The following is an 18,975-nucleotide window of genomic DNA, read 5'->3' on the forward strand; positions in this document are numbered from 1 at the left end:
TGTTCCCTTCAACCCGTGTGGCTGTGGGATGTCCCCTCCAAACCCGTGTGGCTGCGGGGTGTCCCCCTCCAAACCCGTGTGGCTGCGGGGTGTCCCCTCCAAACCCGTGTGGCTGCGCGGTGTCCCCTCCAAACCCGTGTGGCTGTGGCGTGATCCCTGCGGCCGGCGTGACGCGGGGTGTCCCCTGTCCTGCCCCACACCTATTCTCCGGGCTGCTACCTCGCTAAGGAAAAAAATGGACCCGTCAGGAACACGCTTAGAAACGTTTCACGTCGCGCCCCTCAGGTGGAGCGGGGCGCTCGGGCCGGGCGGCACCGCTTCCCTCAGCGATGGCACATGGCAATTCCCGCCCCTCGCTGGGACCTACTGGGTGAGGGGAAGGAAAGGTTCCTCGGCTGTACCACTGCGGGCCTTGCGGGTGAGGACGACATGAGGCGACAGCCGCTCGCCTCGGCACCATCCGGCTCCCCCGAGCCGACCAGGGCCGGATCCCAGCGCAGCATCCCGGCGCTACACCCCGCTCGCTTGCCCCGGCACCCGGGCGCGCTCTTCACCCGCCTCTTCCCCCCCTTCGGCACCCCCCCGCGCGGCGAATGGTGCGAGCCGCAGGTGTGGCCGGCGGGACAAACCAACAGCGGCCGGGGGGGGATCGGCGCGGCGGGAGGGCGGGACGGGACGGGACGGGGCTGGCAGCGGGCGCATCACCGGGAGCGAAGCGGGCGGAGCGGCCGCCGCGGGAGATTGAAGTGCCGGGGCCGCGGCGGGGCGAGGAGCGTGAGGCGTTGCCGGCACTGCCAGCGTCGCCCGTGGGGAGGAGAATAGGAGGAGGGGGCCGGTAAGTGCCATGAGCCGGCGGCAGCGGGAGTGCGGCCCCGGCGGCGGCGGTGCCGGTGCCGGGGGGGGGGGGGGGGCGGGCAGGGCAGGGCACGGCGGGGCAGCGGCCGCGGCTCCGGGAGGCCGGGTGTCCATCCCCGCCCGGGTGTCCGTCCCCGGCCTGCCCCGCCGAGCCGCCCGTGCCCGAGCTGCGGGTGGGAGAAGGCGCGTGGCGAACCGGGAAAGGGCGCGCGAGGCGGGGAACGCCGGGCTGTTCTGCCCAAGGTTGCTGGCCCAGGTGTTGGCACAGGCAGGCCGTGACCTGGATCACAAAACCAATCTTGGATTAAAGATAAAGTCAGATTTTTTTTTTTTTTTCCCCTGAAAAAATGTTTTCAGCTTGAGTCAGCTTCCTGGGCTGATTCAGGGTAGGGGCAGCGAGAGGAGAAACTCGTGGCTGGAGCTGATGCACGTGGTGTGAGTGCTGGTCGAAAGTGTTAATAAAGCTGCCGGCTAATTAGAACATCTGTATTAACTCTAATTAGAGCATTTGCAGGAACTCTAGTTAGAACATCTGTAATGACTCGTGAGTTATAATTTGGTCATTCTTACCCTGATGGAGCATTTATTTTAATGCTGAGGTGTTTCAGGTGCCTTTGGGTGGGTGCATTTCTCCTTGAGCCTTAGCAAATATGTGTACGGAGTACATTTCTTCATCGAGAACTAAACCTCTTTAGAAATTGATTGATTCTTGTATAGCAGCACTTGGAAAAAACTTTGCGGGTCATCATCACTTGATCAGCTTCAGGGGCTGATTGCAGGAAGAGCAGGATTTTAGAACACTGACAACTAGACGACTTTAATGCTCTAATTTTCTGTGTATTCACTTATCAGAACCACATTTACATCCTGTCACATACTGAATGGCCTGGTATGTATAGGCATTCTTGAGCCTAACAGATGTGATGAAAGGCATTTACCCTTCCCCTCACCAGCCTATAGAATCACAATGACAAAAGGCTGAAATATATGAGAAGATAGATTTGTTAAATATTAGAGCATAGTACTGCCTCTAAACATGATAAATTGAGTGAGTAAAAAATTGGATATTCCTAAGAAAGTCTGTAACCGGACACCAGTTTGATAAGTTTCAAAAACATCTTTCCAAATTACTTTTATCTACAGAAGAAGCAGTTCTCACATGCAGGACTCTGCTACCCTGAGTTTCTTGAGTGAATGTGGTAGCTGAGTCAGTGGCAGCAACTGTCTGTAGTTCAGTCTTGCTAGATGATGTTTCCCATCTTCTGGGGAGAAGCTGGAGCTTTCCCTCCCCCCTTGCTGGTATTTTTATCCCCTTCCTTGTCTAAAACATCCATCCCGCAGTAGATGTAGATAGTAGAGCTTTTCTTTTACTTCTTTCACTTTCTGTTCTCCTTGTCTACAGATACAGAGATATCAGGAACTGGCATTTGTATCTTGTTCCTTTCTGGCAAAACTGAGCTTCTGTTAGGAAAGATGGTGTGATGCTGCTGGAGCACTAGAATTAGGCTGCCTTGTAACTTGTGTTTATTTAATAAGTTACTTATTATTATTACCTTGATATCTCAAGTCAACAGCCTCCCTAGGCTTATTACTGTCAGCTGAAAGTAAAAATCAGGGTTTCCATTCAAACTGCCTTACAAGTTTGAAGAGCATCCTTCCTTGTCACGTTTTGTGCATCAAAACCTTCTAAATCCTGTTTGCAATGCCAAGCAAAATTTAATCATGCAATTGTGATATGAATGTTTGGGCTTCTTACAACTAGGAGTGGCATACAAGAAAAGTAATACATTAAAAGTATTGGATGGCTGTGGCTTTTTAAAATACCATTTTCAATCAAGCCCTCTTTTACTATCTCTGTTTTATTTTCATCTTCTTTCCTGCAAGTGTATGGACTTAAAAAATAATCTTAAATCTAAAATAATCTCATCTGTTGGGGGGAAACCCCAAACCAAACAAAGCCTTACTAAACACACATACCCCACATACTGTGGATTAGGTTTCAGACAAAATCATAGAACATGAAGGGGTTGGAATGGACCTTAAAGATCATCTAGTCCCAACTCCACTTCCCTGTGCAGGGATACCTCCCGTTAGACCAGGTTGCCCAAGGCCTTATCCAACCTGGCTTGAACACTTCCAGGGATGGGGCATTCACAGCTTCTCTGGGCAACCTGCTCCAGTGTCTCACCATTCTCACAGTGGAGAATTTCTTCCTAATATCTAACCTAAATTTCCACCCTGTGAGTTTGAACCTGTTATTTCTTGTCCCATCGATACAGTTCCGAGTCCCTCTTCTGCTTCCTGTTAGGTCACTTTCAGATACTGGAGGTTTGTTTCCATGCAGCCTTCTCTTCTCCAGGCTGAGCAGCCTAAACTTTCTCAGCCTGTCTTTGTAGGGGAGGTGCCCCAGTCCCATTATCATCTTCGTGGCCTCCTCTGGACTTGCTCCAACAGTTCCGTGTTCGGCTTGTGCTGGGAGCACCAGAGCTGGACACAATATTCCAGGTGGGGTTTCAGCGGAGGGGAATAGAGGAGGAGACAATCCCCCCCCCACCCCGGCTTGCCTTGCTGCCCACGCTGCTCTGGATTCAGCCCAGGATACATCTGGCTTTGTGGGCTGCGAGCGCACACTACCGGGTTAATGCTGTTTCGCACCAGCCACCCCCCGGTGCTGGTTTTAAGCTAAGAAGCAATGGAATGATCCTGGCCGGGAGCAAGGCTGACAGCCCGGCCCCGGGCGCTGTGTCCGCCTCCTCCCGCTTCCTCCTCCTCCTCCTCCGGGACTACGGCTCCCAGCAGCGCCCGGGCTGAAAGTGAAAATAAGCGCCAGGTTACGCTCCTGTTTGCGCCCTCCGCCTCTCTCTCTCTCTCTCCCTCCCTCCCTCCCTCCTTCCTTCCCTCCCTCCCTCCCGGCGGGCCGCACGTGTCCTTCCTTTCCCTTTTGTTTTCCGCCCGCAGGCCGGCTACGCGCCCGGGACGCGCCCGCTCCCTCCGGCGCCGGGACCCGCCGGAGCTGCCCCCGGCCCTGCGCGGCAGTGACGGAGCTGCGAGTCCGGGCTGCGCAGGAAACTTTGCCGCTTCTCCCCGCGCTCCCCACATGCGAGTGGACAACGTGAAGCCGGCTGCTGCTCTTCCTGCCGCTCCCGTTGCTGCTCCCGCAGCGCTGCCCCCCGCTCCGGCCGCTGCACCTGTGCCTGGCCCCGGAGCTGCGCCGCGGCTTCTCCTCGCCATGTGGGACTAGGAGGGGTGCGGCGGTCTCCTCGGTGAACATGGATGCGGCGGGCAGGGCCGGCGGAGGGGAGCAGAGCCAGCCCGGCAGCGGCAGGGACGCCCCCGGGGACACGTCCATGGACCGCTACCTGCGATCTCAGGGCTTGTACAGGAAGAAAGTGGCCAAGGATGGCTCCTGCCTTTTCAGGGCTGTGGCCGAGCAGGTAACTGGTTACATAAACAAAGCTCCTTCTCATGAAAGCATGGGAAGTGGATCTCATTAGTGGGTGGTAATTAGTGTTAAAACGCAGACAGGTATAGGTTAAGGTTATGCGGTCATGTGCTGGTGAAAAACGTGACTTTTTAAAAATAATTTCCACCTTGTGAGGTGAGGGAAGTTCTGTGTGTTCAGCTGCCTCCTGCCACCAAGAAATCCTTATCTGTTTTGACCTTCCACCGCCTCCTCAGAGCTTTTTTCAGTGTTAATATCTCAACATTGAAATACAGCTGCTGGGTATGAGATTGTCTAGGAAAAGGAATTTAGAGCTGAAAAGCCACGTTCTTAGTTTTGCTAATTACTTGACTGTAAAATTAGAAAAAGTGAGTAATTTATTTTCTGTTCTTCCTGTTGAATTCCCCTCCCCCATTTCAGTGTTAGTGTTAAAGGAAAAAAGCGACAGCGTCATCTTGTCTTAAGTACAAGCAAACAGCAGTGGGAGCTCTGGTGCTTCTGATTGTGAGAACCCAGATTCCTGTGCTAATTATACACAGATCACTTTTTAAAAAAAATTCCTTTCCCCACTGAATTGATAAGTTCAGGCAAGCAAACACTATTGATTGGAAGTGGGTGGGGTTTTTTTATCTCAAGGGAATAGATATATACATAATATATATTGCTATTCTGACTTTTTCATTAATACATAGAAATTTTCTCTCACACTTCAGTGTTGATAGAACTTTTTTTCAGCTGTTATGCTTTTAACATCCCATTCTTATTATGGAATAATTTAGATTGGAAATGTCCTCTAAGAAAGTAAGGTCTTTAATTCAGAGTTATTAAGTGTTTATCTGCAAATTTGGTGTCACTTGTGTACTCTTCATTCAAAAAAACTGAATTTGGAACTGATTTATTTTGAGGGTGGTTTGTAAGGACTGCAAGAGGCACTGCAACTTAAATTGTCTGGGACTTCCCTACATTGTACTGAGATAACTTGTAACATGTGATGACAGTAATAGTTTTCCTATAAAGATTTGAACAGGAGGTAGAATTCAGGTGTCATATTTAGGGAACTGAATTCCTGGCTTCCCAAAAGGTGTTTGGCCAACAGGCCCCCTGAAGAGAAGGTAAACATGCACTGTGAGACTTGGTTGGATTTTGTTTGAATGAATGCATGTTGGTAGGTGGCTTCCTCATCCATTCCTGCTGTAACTTCCTTCAATTAACTGAAATCCTTTACAAAGGCAGTTAAAGATTAACAATAAATGCTATTCATTTGCTTCGTAATCCTCATAAAATTGAAGGTTTGAATTTAGCAAACCTGTGAATTCTGCAGTTACTTAATTTTTTATTAAGTAATTGAGGTTTGACTTGCCTGAAGATGTTGCTGCTGAATGAGTATGCATATTAAATATTCTTAAAAATAAAACTAGAGTATTTCCAAGCCTGTATTTAGACAGCAGTCATTAATTATTTGTGGCCTGTCATCAAAACTCCTGAGATCCAATGTCACCTTGTTGTCTTGTTCCCTTTGTAGGTGTTGCACTCTCAGTCTCGGCACATTGATGTTAGGATGGCTTGTGTAGACTATCTTCGGAAAAATAGGGAGAAATTTGAAGCAGTAAGTATTTTTGTTTTCTTTGCCAGCATTTAAGAAAAGTTACTTTTTTCCTTCCACTTTGGTATATTCTGCACTTCCCTGTGTTTGTGGCAATATTCATCATAGCTAAATGCCAGTTGGTGCTATTTAAGTTAATTAGCACATATGTGGTAGTAACTCATTTTCATAAGCCTGGAGAGACTTATGTATTCCTTGGACTGGAGTGATGTGGCGTGGGAGAAGTTTTTAATGCTCATGAAGGAAGAACAGCAAACTTAATCTTCAATAGTCTTTAGGGAAGCTACTATAATTGGGATTTTAGTTTGGTATAATGCCTACTTTAATAAAAGTTGTAAAATGTTCTTGTTGTGCTAATTAATAGCTTTTCCAGTATATAAGGGATTTGACTGATCAGATTAGTGAATTTTTTTCAGGGTCTGCAGATTATTATGCATTGGCACTGTAGGTTTTTTTCCCCTAAGCATCAGTAACTAAGCTTTTCATCAACCATAGATGTAAAATATTTTGATATTCATTATACTTGGTCAGTGCTGTTGGTGTAACATTACAAATTCCATTTTTTTTCCTTCCTTTTAAAAGATCACTAATCAATAATGGTGCCTCTGTTTGTATAGGTTCTAGTGTATATACTGTTACCTGATTTCCAGGACAGACAGAAGGGGAGTGAGTATGTGTAAGGATTTGCTACTAGAAGATTATTACTCTATTTTTCTGTTCTAAATTTACCCAGACCCAAAATACAAAGACTGTTTTAGGTATGCACTGGCATAGGGAAGAGAAGGAAAGCAGGAATAAGGGTGTGTCTTTGTGCTGTAATTTCTGACATAGTACCGTCAGCTCTAATGTGAGTGATCACATAAATGTGGAAGTTACTAGAAATTAATGATATAAAATACAGCAGATCTCTCTGGGACAATGCTGCTCTGACTTGACTCCTTCTGGTTGTTTCTAACTCTTGGATGTCTCTCTTCTTACTTCATTTTTTCACTGCTGACTTTTTAATCCCTTTTTTTCCAGAATTACCCTGCTCATTCCAATATCTGCTTCTCTACTTCTGTTCTCTTTATCGATTGTGTAGTGTTGAAATTTTGAAATTCCATGCCCTTTTTGACTCTTAAGTGTGTGTTGTTCCCATGTTGCTGTTTCCCATCACTGCTTTATTAGCCCTAGCTGGTTTTATTATGGTTTTAGTATTGTTTTGGTCTCTCTCATCCAAACTTCTGCTCCCAGTATTCTTTTTTCCCCTCTCAGACATTATCCCAAGGTATGACCTGTCCTCTGTCCATCTTTGCTATCCATCTGAAAAGTCTCCTTTTAAAAAGTTTCTTGTGAGAGTAGGTGTTTCATTTTTGTTCTCATTTCCCAGTGTTCTTCCTCCCACGGGTACCTTGCTTCAGCCCTGCTGATCTCCTTTGCTGCCTCTGTCTCTCACTCTGCTTTGTGTTTTGTGTCTGGAATATACCAGTTATCTCTCTTTAAAAAACCCAAACAGCACAAACAACAAATGCCTCTTTCCCTAATCTCCTGCTTCAGCTGTTTACTTGCTGCCTCCTCAGTAGTTATGCTCTATTGACATGGTGGTGCTTCCTGGAGTTCCTTTACTCTCTGCCTGTTGTTATAATTACACCTTAAATTTGTGTCTTTCTTTCCACTGATACTGTTATAACCAAGATTTCAGGAGTGTAGCCACCATCTTCATTTCCATCCTCAGCCTTTTTTGCAGTGTTATCTTGAATTGCTGCTGTGTTACATTCATTCTCTAACTCTTCAGTTTCCTATGGGAACTTCCTGGTGTCCTTCCTTTCTTCCTCTGTGCATTATCTTCATGTCATTTAATTTTGACACAAAAAGTAACTGCTGTCTGTGATCGTATTTGGCTGATCCACCTTTTTTAACTTCACACCTGATTGTTTCTATCTAAATTAAAACTTGGGGCCAGGCTTGTTAGTTCTTCTCACTTCCAAATGGCTAAAGCAGAACTTTGAATCTCACTGCTCCACTCAGTTCTCCTTATTATTTGTTTCTTAATCACTATGGGTAAAGAGGCCATCCAACTTGTAGCTCAGGTTCATGAAGAGATTTCATTCTTGGTTTGCACCTCTGTGCGTCTTTATTTCAGGTAAATCAAGCAGATAGAGACTAAAGAGCAATTTTTAAAAGCAGCCTCTCTGTGGCCTGTGTGGCTGAAGCACTTTGCAGTTAAGATGTCTCAACTACTGCAGCATCTTTCTTTCTCTGCTCTTGGCAGATGTGAATTTGGCCTCTTCATGTGTGGTAGGGAGTGCAGTTGAAGGATCACTTTCTTGGGCTGGCACTTGAAGTGTAGCCTGATTGTTTGCATCCTTTGCTGAAAGTAAAAGCAGTTTGAGGTGATACAGAACAGAGGAAAAAGTGCTGTATGAGGTGCCTGTACTAGATCCTACCACTGCTTCTGTACTACAGAAATGGAACTCCTGTTTCTGTTAGTCCATTGCTGTTTATTTAACAAGGTGTTTGAGTTCAAGTCCACAATTCTCTCTTCAGTGATGCTCTGCATGCCTTAGGGGAATTGCCCATAAACATCTACATCCCATCATCTCTGCTTTCTTCCAGATTCCCCATTTGAGTTTCTTTTTGGGGGGGTTTTGTTTGGTTTATTTTACAGCTGTTTATGTGGTTATTTTCTGCAAGGCAGATCTGTGTGTGTGACTGTTCATTCCTTCATCTCAACACCCCTTCATATTTACATTGTGAGCTTTGTGAGGGCAGGGGAGACTTCCATTTCCAGTGGTACATTCCCATTGGTACAGTGGGCCACAGGTTGGGGATTCCATATGCTGCACTATTAAAAATCACTAATTACTGATGGTTGTTTTTTCTTTTTTAAATACAGTTCATAGAGGGGCCATTTGAAGATTATTTAAAAAGTTTGGAAAATCCACAGGTATGTTAGACCTGATTTATGATAGAAAGCAAGTACTTTTGTTGAAGTTGATGGCTAATTGGATTTTTTTCCTCTGAAGTGTTTTTGATTGAACTTAGGTCTTTGAATTACGTGAATTGTAGTTTTATGTATTTACTCTCTACTGTAAAATGATTTGGGGAATTGTGTTTTTATGTCTTGCTGAACTCCAGATTCAGTGTTCATATATTTATTTTCAACAATGATTTCTTGCATCTCTTGATCTGCTTATGAGGAGGTATAATTGTATGTTTGTTTGAACTTAATTTTCTTTTGCTTTCAATACAGGAATGGGTTGGACAAGTAGAAATAAGTGCTCTTTCTCTTATGTACAAGTAAGAAAACCTTTCAATGTGTTTTGCTGAGATAATTTCTGTTGTTTTGTTAGTAAATCAGTTGGAACAGCAAAGATAGAATTATGTTATACCATACTAAAATCTGTAAAATTATAAATATATTTGAGAATTGCAGCTGTCAATAGATTAAATAAAAATAGAAAAGTGAATTTGAAATAATGGCATATATCTTACCTGCAGAGCCAGTTGTGGGTAATTTCATACAGCTGTACTTTGTTAATTTCAATATCCTGGTTTTTCTGTGAAGATTGCTTTTCTTCCTGTTACTCACCAAGGCTTTAGTACTAACCCTATTGCTCATATGTGAGCTGTACCCATTTCCTATATACTAAATCTTTCTTAACAAAGTAGTGAGAAACAATATGCTGAGTATTTATAACTGCTTTCTAATTATTGTGCAAGGGAGTGAGTAATCCACAGCATCTTCACTGTCTGCTGTTTATAAACTCATTAAAAATTCAGAATTTCAAAATGTTTACTGTAAATTCATGGCTTTGTCTATTGATGAGACAGCTGATAAGAGGAAAGAATCAGACTAGTTAAATATTACCTTTGGGCACTTTGAGTGCTGTGTGTGGGAAACTGTATGGCATTCTATCTTTGCATTTTTGAGGTGAATGGGCCAGCTCAGAGTTGCCTGTCCTGCGTGGATGGGGGAGGACTGAGCTGAAAGTCAGAGCCAAGCTTGGCTCAAGGGGCTTAGTGAGAAGGGCTGATGGTTACACTGAGCCAGGTTGTGGAGGGATATAACTCAATTTAAGTCAGCACAACTGGATGCCTAATCAGATCAGAAACTGGATGGTCATGACCTGTTGTATTTCTGGCTATGAGAAATGTATTCTCATAAGCAGGAGCAGTTTATTTTGCAGTCGTGCCACACTGGTGTCCAGGGCCACAGCTGATAAATGAATAGAGACAAATCCTGGTTAATAACAGTGGGTTTTAAAAATAGCCATTGAAAGCATCAGGAGGGTTTTATGGCACAGATGCAACTCTTATTATCAAGTATTTCACTGCAGAGGTGAGCACACTGGAGTAGTTATTGCTGAGCTTGAAGACAGCCTTCTATTGAAAAGGCAATTGAGAGTCTCAGGGAAAGTAGGAATAGTGTTGGAGGTAGGGGGAAAGAGCTGCTCCCTTTCCTGTGTGCTGGCAGACTCAGGGGAAGTAAGAATTTCCTGTTCTGTTCCAGTAAGTGACTTTCAGACTTTTCAGGCATAGGATAGAAATTCTGTACAAATAGGTTTGATTTCCCTTTCACTTCTCAGACCTCTCACAAATATAGGTTGGTTATCTAGTAAATTTTGCTTTGCTTTCTGAAGTAGGTGGGTCTTCTTTTCCTTTCAGAATTGCTTTTTCTGAGTAGTTGCACACTTTTTTTTTTTTTTAATCCAGAAACTGTGAATATACTCAATTATTTTGCAAGACTGATAACGTTTTTGCCTATGTGAGAAAGAATTTGAAGGAGGTGACAGTCTGTTAAGCAAAGAGCTCTGAGAGAACATTATGGATGAAAGGGAGAGAGAGAAAACATTTAAGTTTAAAATCACAATAGAGATTAGTTATAGCAGAGAAACCACTAGGTGTCTCTGGTTATGTATCTCCTTTGAATTTGACTTCAATGCTCAAATTTTGATTGATACTACTTTTAAAATAAATTCTTCACTGTTGCTATTTTTTTTTCCAGGAAAGATTTCATAATATACCAGGAGCCAAATGCTTCTCCTTCACGTGTAACTGAAAATGGCTTTTCTGATAAGGTAAAAGAAAAAAAAAATCATGGCTATTGGGACAGGCTGAAGTAAGACTACTTTATAAACAGCAAGTAGTTGAGTGTGACTTTCATTATTTAGCACAATGAAAAGTTCTGAGAATTCAGTTTTAGCAGTTTATTTTGTACATGTTTAAGGCAGTTGTGCTGTTAATCTTCTTTTTAAATAAATGTGATGTATTTAGGGTGTGGCATATCTTCCTACTAATATAAAATTCTGTAAATTTTTTTAAAAAATCAATTTTCATGCACTAATCTCTATTTTTTTTTTTTTTTGCTTTTGTTCAAATTCTGTTTGGTTTAAAGGACATCCACCAAACATTTTGATTGTTTTATTGACACATTGAGATCCTGAAAGATAACAAAGCACATGGGTGCCTTAAATTGAATTTAAAGGTAGCACTTATGAAAAATTGAGATGCCTGAAGTGTGATTTTTTTAATAGGTATTGCTGTGCTTCTCAAATGGAAACCACTATGATATTGTGTATCCCATAGAGTATGCAGAGAAGGCTGCTCTGTGCCAGTGTAAGTATCAAGCTGTTAGTTAAAAACATCTTTTTACCAAAAATATTGAAGCTATCATTGTTAGGTTTCAGGAAAAGGCTTTGTATGGCAGTTTATTGTAGTCATTTTCAGTGGCTTGGTTTTCTGTTTGAGTTGTCAATTACTGTATGATTGCCATCTGAAAAGGTGGAATAAAAACTGATTTAGCTGGTAACTGATTTTGCTCTTCCACTTTCTCCTTCCCTTCCCCAGCTCTGCTGTATGAGTTGCTCTACGAGAAAGTGTTTGATATGGATGTAAAGAAAATCATGGCAGAACTTAGTGCTGTTGGTGTGGCAGAGGAAAGTAATGGGAGCAGTGAGGTGTCGGCTTCGGATTCGGAAGATGACAACTACAGGTAAATGAAATTGAAAAGTAGCCTTGAAAAGCAGTGAACACACATTAAATGAATTTTCTGAATTTCTGATGGGTAGTAGAATCCAATAGTCAGGGTTGAAACCATTTAAAATTACTAAGAAACGAAGCAGGAAGAGGTAGGGTTAGAAGCGTGAAAGAATGGGATGTATGTCTTCACTTACCCAAGGACAGGCTTCTGGCCTTCTTCTGTTCTTCCTGGAGTCTAGCTTTGAGTCTCTTTACATAATGGATTCTTGCCATTGCAACATGTGCCTCTTCCTGTTTAGAGTAGCAGAATTCCCTGGGAGAACTGTCAGGGTGCCAGTCTCTCTGAGAATGACTTGGCTTACTCTGCAGCTGAGTAGAGTTACAGGAATCTGATCCAACTTGTGTGCCTTCCACATCTGGGGGCTGGAATACCTGCTTGAGGTGAAGCTGATGGAGACATACAGATACAGCTTGCTCCATTTTGATCTGCATCATAAAGAAGTGGGTTTATATTCTTTTGCTGGATGCTCTAGCAAGCTTTGAGATTTCAACCTGACTCCTTTTGCACGGTCAGTCCTTCACAGTGTCATTTTTGCAGTCTTACATATTGACAGTTTTTCTTCTGTTTAATAAGATCCTTAACTCTGGCTTGTGTGAAATTCCACTGAAACTGCAGAGTTGGTGCTGCATCAGTGGATCACATCCCCTGCTCCCACTGATTGGCACAGTCCTTCCCTAGGGCTCTGCTGTGTGGCATGTGGCAGGAGAAGTTCTTTGAGCTGTTGGGAGCTGGTTTCTCCCACAGGTTGAAAACAACAGAAAGGAAGATAATGGAAATCATCACACAAAAAAAAAAAAAGTTCTGGGAAAGGGATTAGCTTATTTTTGTGTTTGGAAAAAAAAATACTAGGGAATGTTGCCAATTAAAATACAAAGTATTTCTGCCTGAGGAAACAATTATTATAGCTAAATGTCAGCTAATGGAAATCTTTCTTCCTTTCTGTTCTTGAAGCTTTCCTGGGATTCAAATGCAGTAGCCTTACCCTGTATCTTTGGGATTCCTAAGAAAATATCCTGCTAACCTCCTTAGCACCTTTGGAAATAAGGTCATGTGCTCTCTGGAGACTGTGGAACTCGATGTTTTTGATTTAAACCACATGTCCTATAATGCAGGGGCTGGCGTGTGTGTATGCGACTCTTGACCCAGTTAACTCAAATTACAGACACTTTGCTGAGTTTATGAAGTCCTAAATCTTTTGCTTATCCTAAAGTTGACTTCAGCATGTTTCATAAGCTAGTTTTCCAGAATATTCTTTTCATTTTATAAATACAAACTTTTCAATTATGTTGTTATTAAGTGTAATAGTTTTGGGAGAAGTTAATGCTGACAGTTGCCCACAACTGTTGTAGAAAAAATACTTGGAACTTTCTCAGTGGAAAGTTTTTTTCTGGTGATGTCAGGTGTAGAAAATAAGAGTAAATTAGAATGCTTGATGGAAGTTGACTAACACAGTAGGTTGGTTTTGAGGGTTTTTTTTATGTCTACATTTGCAAGGTTTTCCTCATGTAGTTGCAAAAATTTTAAGAGGACTTTTGTTTCCCTTGTCATCCACCCCTTGCTTTTTTTTCCCTTAAGTGTCAGCAAAGCACACATAAGATAGACTTCCTAAAATTTGTACTTAAACCCAAAATCTTACCTCTTTATCAAAGAAAGCTACAGTTTCTGTTTTAGACAGCTTTTTCACTTCAAGAGATGAAGATATTCTGTGATATGCTTATTGTCAGGAAAATATATAGAGAATGGTAGTGTCACTTTTTTTATTCTCTTCAGATGTCTTACCTGATTTTCAGGGCTTAGTAATGCTGTAATTCATTATGAAAACATAACTTGCCTCTGTCCTATTACAGAAGTAAAGCTACAACAGTTAGTGATATGAATGGAATGAAGTCTCTTTCTGGCAACAAGGTATTTATCCATTGAGAATTATTTTCTTTCCAATAACTTGTACTCGGCTATATTTTTGGTATTTAATGTTCATGAGAGACTCTTGAGTTAATAACTTTCCTAACATTTAATATCCTAAAAACGACCTGTTTCTTTGGAAAGTAATGGGTATTTTTGATGTGCTCAGAGGTGAATAAGTGTCCTTTTTAGTGCTGCTTAGTTCTTAGATTTGTTCTGGCATGGTTACAAGAACACAGTTTAATTATTTTTTTTTCAAAGCCCTTTATGCTTTATATATTTTCAGCATTTCTATGTGTCAGTACAAGGCTTGAGCACTGTGATTGAAATATGCCAAGCTGGACATGTCTGTGTAGTTGACCTTTCAGCACTTTGTTCTGTTCCACGCAGCACCTTGAGAGCAATGGAAATCCCACCTCGTTGGTGTTGCCTAAAAAGGTTCTGAAATCACTTGATCCCTTGGTTTACAGAAACATTGAATACGATGTTTGGCTCCGATCCAGATGGGGTGAGTAACAGAATACTTCAAAGTTGCAGCTTTTGCAAGCTGTGGGAAGTGAAGCCCTCCTGAAGAACTGATGCAAATGGCAGTTTGGGGTTTTAGTTTGGTTTTCCTCACATGGGTCACTGGGCAGATTTGGGGCCTGAACACCTGGTTTGCATTTTTACTGCATCAGGAAAGTAATCCTTTTGGTATATTTAAACTAACAGTATATTACTGCTTCTGTGTTTACAGATCAGCAAAAACAAGATTTTTCTATTGCTGCTGGCATGCAATACTCCATTGGAGATAAATGTAAAGTAAGTAACATTGAATTGTAGTTTACAGACACATTAACATTTTGCTCAAGATGTCAATTTTCCCTCTTTGTTAACTATTTTGATATTGCTACTTTATAAATACTCTTGTGTCTTCAGCTGAGGATGTACTTGTCCTTTAATTGTTGGCAGTGTTCATGACTTACAGCATGATGTACAACTGATCAGTGCAATTTTGCTCCATTAAAAAAATCACAAGGTTAACTCTGAGAGTGTATGTGGTAAGGTATCTGGGAGCCTCAACGTTAAGCATGGAACTGTATATCCATGTGTTTATGTTTGACACTGGAAATCGTGATTACTCTGTGTATATTGGCTTTGATAAAAATCTCAGCACTTCCAAGTAATGAAGTACAGCTTGCTTTAGTTATTGCAGATTCCAAAGTGTTGGGCAGTTCTTCCTCTCAGGGTGTTGCAAGTGTGTTACACAATTGATCTTCAAATTCTATTAAGATTTGTATTAAGTGTTGCTGCTTAAAAACAATCAAGGTTTGCCATTAAATTCTGAATTTGTAGATTAGTCTCCTTAAGTGTGTTAATTAAACTGGTGGTACTCAGCTAAACATGTTCCTTTCTAGGACATTTGACCATCTATTAAAGCTATTAATATTAATGACAAAATATTCAGTTGGGTTAATCATGCAGCACAGGGGCTCTTTCAGTTTGTACTTTTTTATTTGTGTAATGGAGTCAACCATAGTGACTAAACTGCAGGGAAAACAAATCTCCAAACCTAAGAAAAACCCCAGCCACAAAATACTCCACAAAGCCACAAGCCCTCAAACCCCCTGGCCCCCAAACCAAACCAACCTAATGCTGAGTTGATTATTTATTGCTTAATAGTACAGTCTTAAAAATGTGCATTTAAGACCTAAGGCTGTCTTGTGTGGTATTTATTTACAGATATTATTAGGAGAAAACACTCTGGTAATTACATACTCTATCTGTCAAATTTTCTGTGTATGTGGCAAGACAGTAAATATATAGTATAAAAACATGGGAAGAAAACATGAAGTGAATAGTGAAAATTAGAGTTGACCAAATTAATACAACTTTAAAGCCAAATACTGTAGTGAAACATTAACAAATTTATTTTTTATACAACAGAAGAGTTTTAAGAACATAGAATGTCAGTCAGACAACTAACTCTATGATCATGTCTAAAGAACTTTTTTTGATTGTTCTTAAAAAAAACTTCTGAAGAATAACTCCTGAAGTAATTGATATTCATTATGTTCCTAATTAGACTACATTTCACTGAAGTGAAGTGGATTTTAATAGGGAAAAGCTTTGAGTTTTATTGTGTGAGAGAGTGTTTTCAGTAAAGCTGAAAAGCCTGGCTGCACTGATTACTTTTAACTTTCTCATGTGGTTTTGAAAAGCATATTTCATTAAGTAGGGTTCCTCAGCAAGCTGTTTGTTTGTGGGCTGTTTGTTTAGTGTTATGTGTGTGTGTGTTTGTTCTAATAGTATTTTTATTTTGTTTTGAAGAAGCAATGGGGGTTGAAGATTGGCTTTTGATTCATTTATTGAACTGTGATGTGTATTTTTAGGTCTTCTGTTGCCCAGAAAGAAAATTTCTGTTTCTTATTGTTTATATTTTAAAGAGTTAACTCCTCTCACAGTCATCTTTGGAGCTAATCCACTTTTTTTTCTTGCTCTTGTTCTTTGCAGGTGCGCTTAGACCATAATGGGAAATTTTATAATGCCCATATTCAAGAAGTTTTTTCAGAGAATGGGCCAGTTGTTGTATTTGTAGAAGAGCTTGGAGCAAAGTGAGTGCTTAATCTCTTTTGGAAGGGAGCAACAAACTGAAGAAAGCATTACTTTGGTTCAGAGTTAACTTCAGCCCCTGAAATGTATCTGTTTCTTTACTTGGAGCAGTACTCCCACAAATTTGTTATGAAAGCAGCATACTATTTCAAAAAGGAAAAATTTCTTATTTCATACTCTTTCTGTAGTGCCAAGTAGTCTGGGTATTACTTGCAGAGTAGAATAGTAATTACATCAATAGTATTTTAATTTTCGTGCACAAGGTTCATTCCTAAACAGATTGACACCAGGCTAATAAGGTGTTGCTTGGACTTAATAATTAGATGCTGGATTTGTGACAGGCTTTTCATATTGAAAGGTCCATTAGAGCTCCTCTGGTGGTTGAGTACCTTTGCCTGATTTCATACAGGGTGCCAAGTTGCTCTTTAGATCAGCATCATCTTTGCCCTACCTGGGGTAAAAAAGTGTTTGAAGTTGATGTTGTGGGTTGTGGATTTGATGGTTTTGGTTGTGTGGGGTTTTTGTTTGTTGGGGTGTTTTCGTGGGGAGGGGGCAGGGAGAGAACAGTTTGAGACATCTTGAGCTCTGCTATAAGTCCTGTGATTTATGGGTCAAAAAACCCCACACTGATTGTAGTTTGGGAAGAGGAAACACTTTCAGTCAAGGTAAATGAGAAAGATTCCCATTTATCTCATTTGGTCACCATTAAAACAATAATTATGAGATCTGAAGATTATCTTGCAGTTTGAATCCTTTTTAAATTGAAATTTAACCTGTTTGAATAATGTAAATATATAACAAATATATTATACTAGTTATATATTTACATTAATCTATTAATATAGAATATATTACATTATAGTTATATATTATATTACTATATTACTATATAGTATAGTATACTATACTATATGCTATTATATTACTATATAATAAATATATAAATAAATAACCTTTCAAATAATGCAAACAGTTGCTTGGATCATCTCTAGCATTCTCAATTAAAAAGGCAGTAATTGTTCTGGGATATACACCATCAATGTAACATCTTTTAATCTTGGCATCTATTGCAACGTTGGTAATAAATTTATCTAAGTATATTGCTTTTATCTAATTATATTGCTTTTTGGGATCATTCTCTTTTTCTGTCTGCCCTGCAGGCACTTCACAAATGGCTGATCATTCTTTACTAAGTTTGTATCAACTTGCTAGTTTTATGTAAAAAGGAATAAAAAAGGGTTTGCTGTTCTACACATTGCTTGAGTGTAATCATAAAGGCAAAGAACTTTGAAAACAATGTTCTCAAATATGGAAAGATCTGTCAGTATTAGTGAACATGTGGTATTAATTTATGCAAGCCCCAGTCTGGTCTTTTAAGATATTATTCCCTCCATAATTCCTTGTTTTGTAGGCATGCTGTCTCACTGAAGAGCCTTAAACCTCTTCCACAGACCTCTCCTATGGAGGGCTGGAACACTGTGCCAGGGAAGAAGATAAAAAAGTTTTACCCAACATGGGGGCAGAATGCTCAGCCTGGTAGGACTGTACCTGTCTTTGTGTGGCAGAACCTTCTTTGTCAGATGTTTTGTCCCAAAGAGCTTAAAAGAAATGATTAAAACAGAAGTCTTACCTGTTTTCATGTTGTTATCCCAGATGCAGAGTGCAGAGGGCCAAAGAATCAGAGCAAGTCAATCAAACCCCAGTCAGCACTACCTCCTCGACTTCAGCATACTGTGGGAACCAGGCAGCACCAGTTCTTGTGTTCTGGGCCCCAACCTCATCAGACCTCAACTGAGCAAAAAGCTCCGAGCAGGAATCCTTCCCAGCCTGCAAGGTAAAACTGCAAACAGCATCTTCCCTGGCTTGAACTCTTTAACTGAGCTTCTGGAAGCCCAGGTACCTGCTTCAGATGCTTCCAGCATACTCTTTTGAAATACATTGCCATTGAATGCTTAGGAAGTGTCCCAAGTCCTTGAGAATACACACAAGCATGGGAAGAATAATATTTTTTTTTGTGCATGGCAGAAACTGCCTACAAAGCCACATTTTTTTTTTCTTGGAAAATGGAGGTTATATTATGTTGTAGTTGTTTTTCTTGAAAGGTCCATTAAAGCACCGAGCTCCTCTGGTGCTTGAGTAGCTCTGCCTGATTTCATACAAAGAGTGCCAAGTTGTTGATCTTCAGATCAGCATCATCTTTGCCCCACCTGGGGCAAAAAAGTGTTTGAAGTTGTTGTTGTGGGTTGTGGATTTGATGGTTTTGGTTGTGTGGGGTGGGGTTTTTTGTTTGTTGGGGTGTTTTGGTTGGGGCTGAAATAATGCTGCAAGTGCTTCTTGGGCATGGCTAAGGTCTTCCCTCAGCTTCTGCTGAACCTGTCATAGGGGACTGCTTTGTGTTCTGACTTAACATTTGAAAGGAGTATTAAAACGGTGTTTTACCTGCATTTGTCAGTAGTGACTTTTTGGTTCCTTGGGCTGCTGCAGCAGAGTTTCTATTTCATACTTGCATCTTCCTTTCTCCTAAGGCAGGAGTTTGTGTGGGTTTGATGCAGAATTTTA

General features: G+C 41.3%; 1 protein-coding gene across 1 annotated transcript in view; it reads left to right on the forward strand.

Annotated features, from left to right (window-relative positions):
* Nucleotides 1-723: 723 nt before the first annotated feature.
* The window catches only part of OTUD4 (OTU deubiquitinase 4), a 28,947-nt gene continuing 10,695 nt past the window's right edge, over nucleotides 724-18,975 (forward strand). Inside the window, exons 1-14 of the mRNA XM_066547986.1 lie at nucleotides 724-835; nucleotides 3,814-4,289; nucleotides 5,820-5,903; nucleotides 8,776-8,826; nucleotides 9,133-9,179; nucleotides 10,888-10,960; nucleotides 11,417-11,498; nucleotides 11,730-11,874; nucleotides 13,770-13,827; nucleotides 14,215-14,332; nucleotides 14,561-14,625; nucleotides 16,318-16,418; nucleotides 17,828-17,952; nucleotides 18,070-18,250. Coding sequence (XP_066404083.1) covers nucleotides 4,125-4,289; nucleotides 5,820-5,903; nucleotides 8,776-8,826; nucleotides 9,133-9,179; nucleotides 10,888-10,960; nucleotides 11,417-11,498; nucleotides 11,730-11,874; nucleotides 13,770-13,827; nucleotides 14,215-14,332; nucleotides 14,561-14,625; nucleotides 16,318-16,418; nucleotides 17,828-17,952; nucleotides 18,070-18,250 — 1,295 coding nt within the window. The 5' untranslated portion in view covers nucleotides 724-835; nucleotides 3,814-4,124. The remainder of the gene's footprint in view (nucleotides 836-3,813; nucleotides 4,290-5,819; nucleotides 5,904-8,775; nucleotides 8,827-9,132; nucleotides 9,180-10,887; nucleotides 10,961-11,416; nucleotides 11,499-11,729; nucleotides 11,875-13,769; nucleotides 13,828-14,214; nucleotides 14,333-14,560; nucleotides 14,626-16,317; nucleotides 16,419-17,827; nucleotides 17,953-18,069; nucleotides 18,251-18,975) is intronic.

The sequence above is a fragment of the Molothrus aeneus genome, chromosome 4, assembly GCF_037042795.1.
Source record: "Molothrus aeneus isolate 106 chromosome 4, BPBGC_Maene_1.0, whole genome shotgun sequence".
NCBI classification, from domain to species: Eukaryota; Metazoa; Chordata; class Aves; order Passeriformes; family Icteridae; genus Molothrus; species Molothrus aeneus.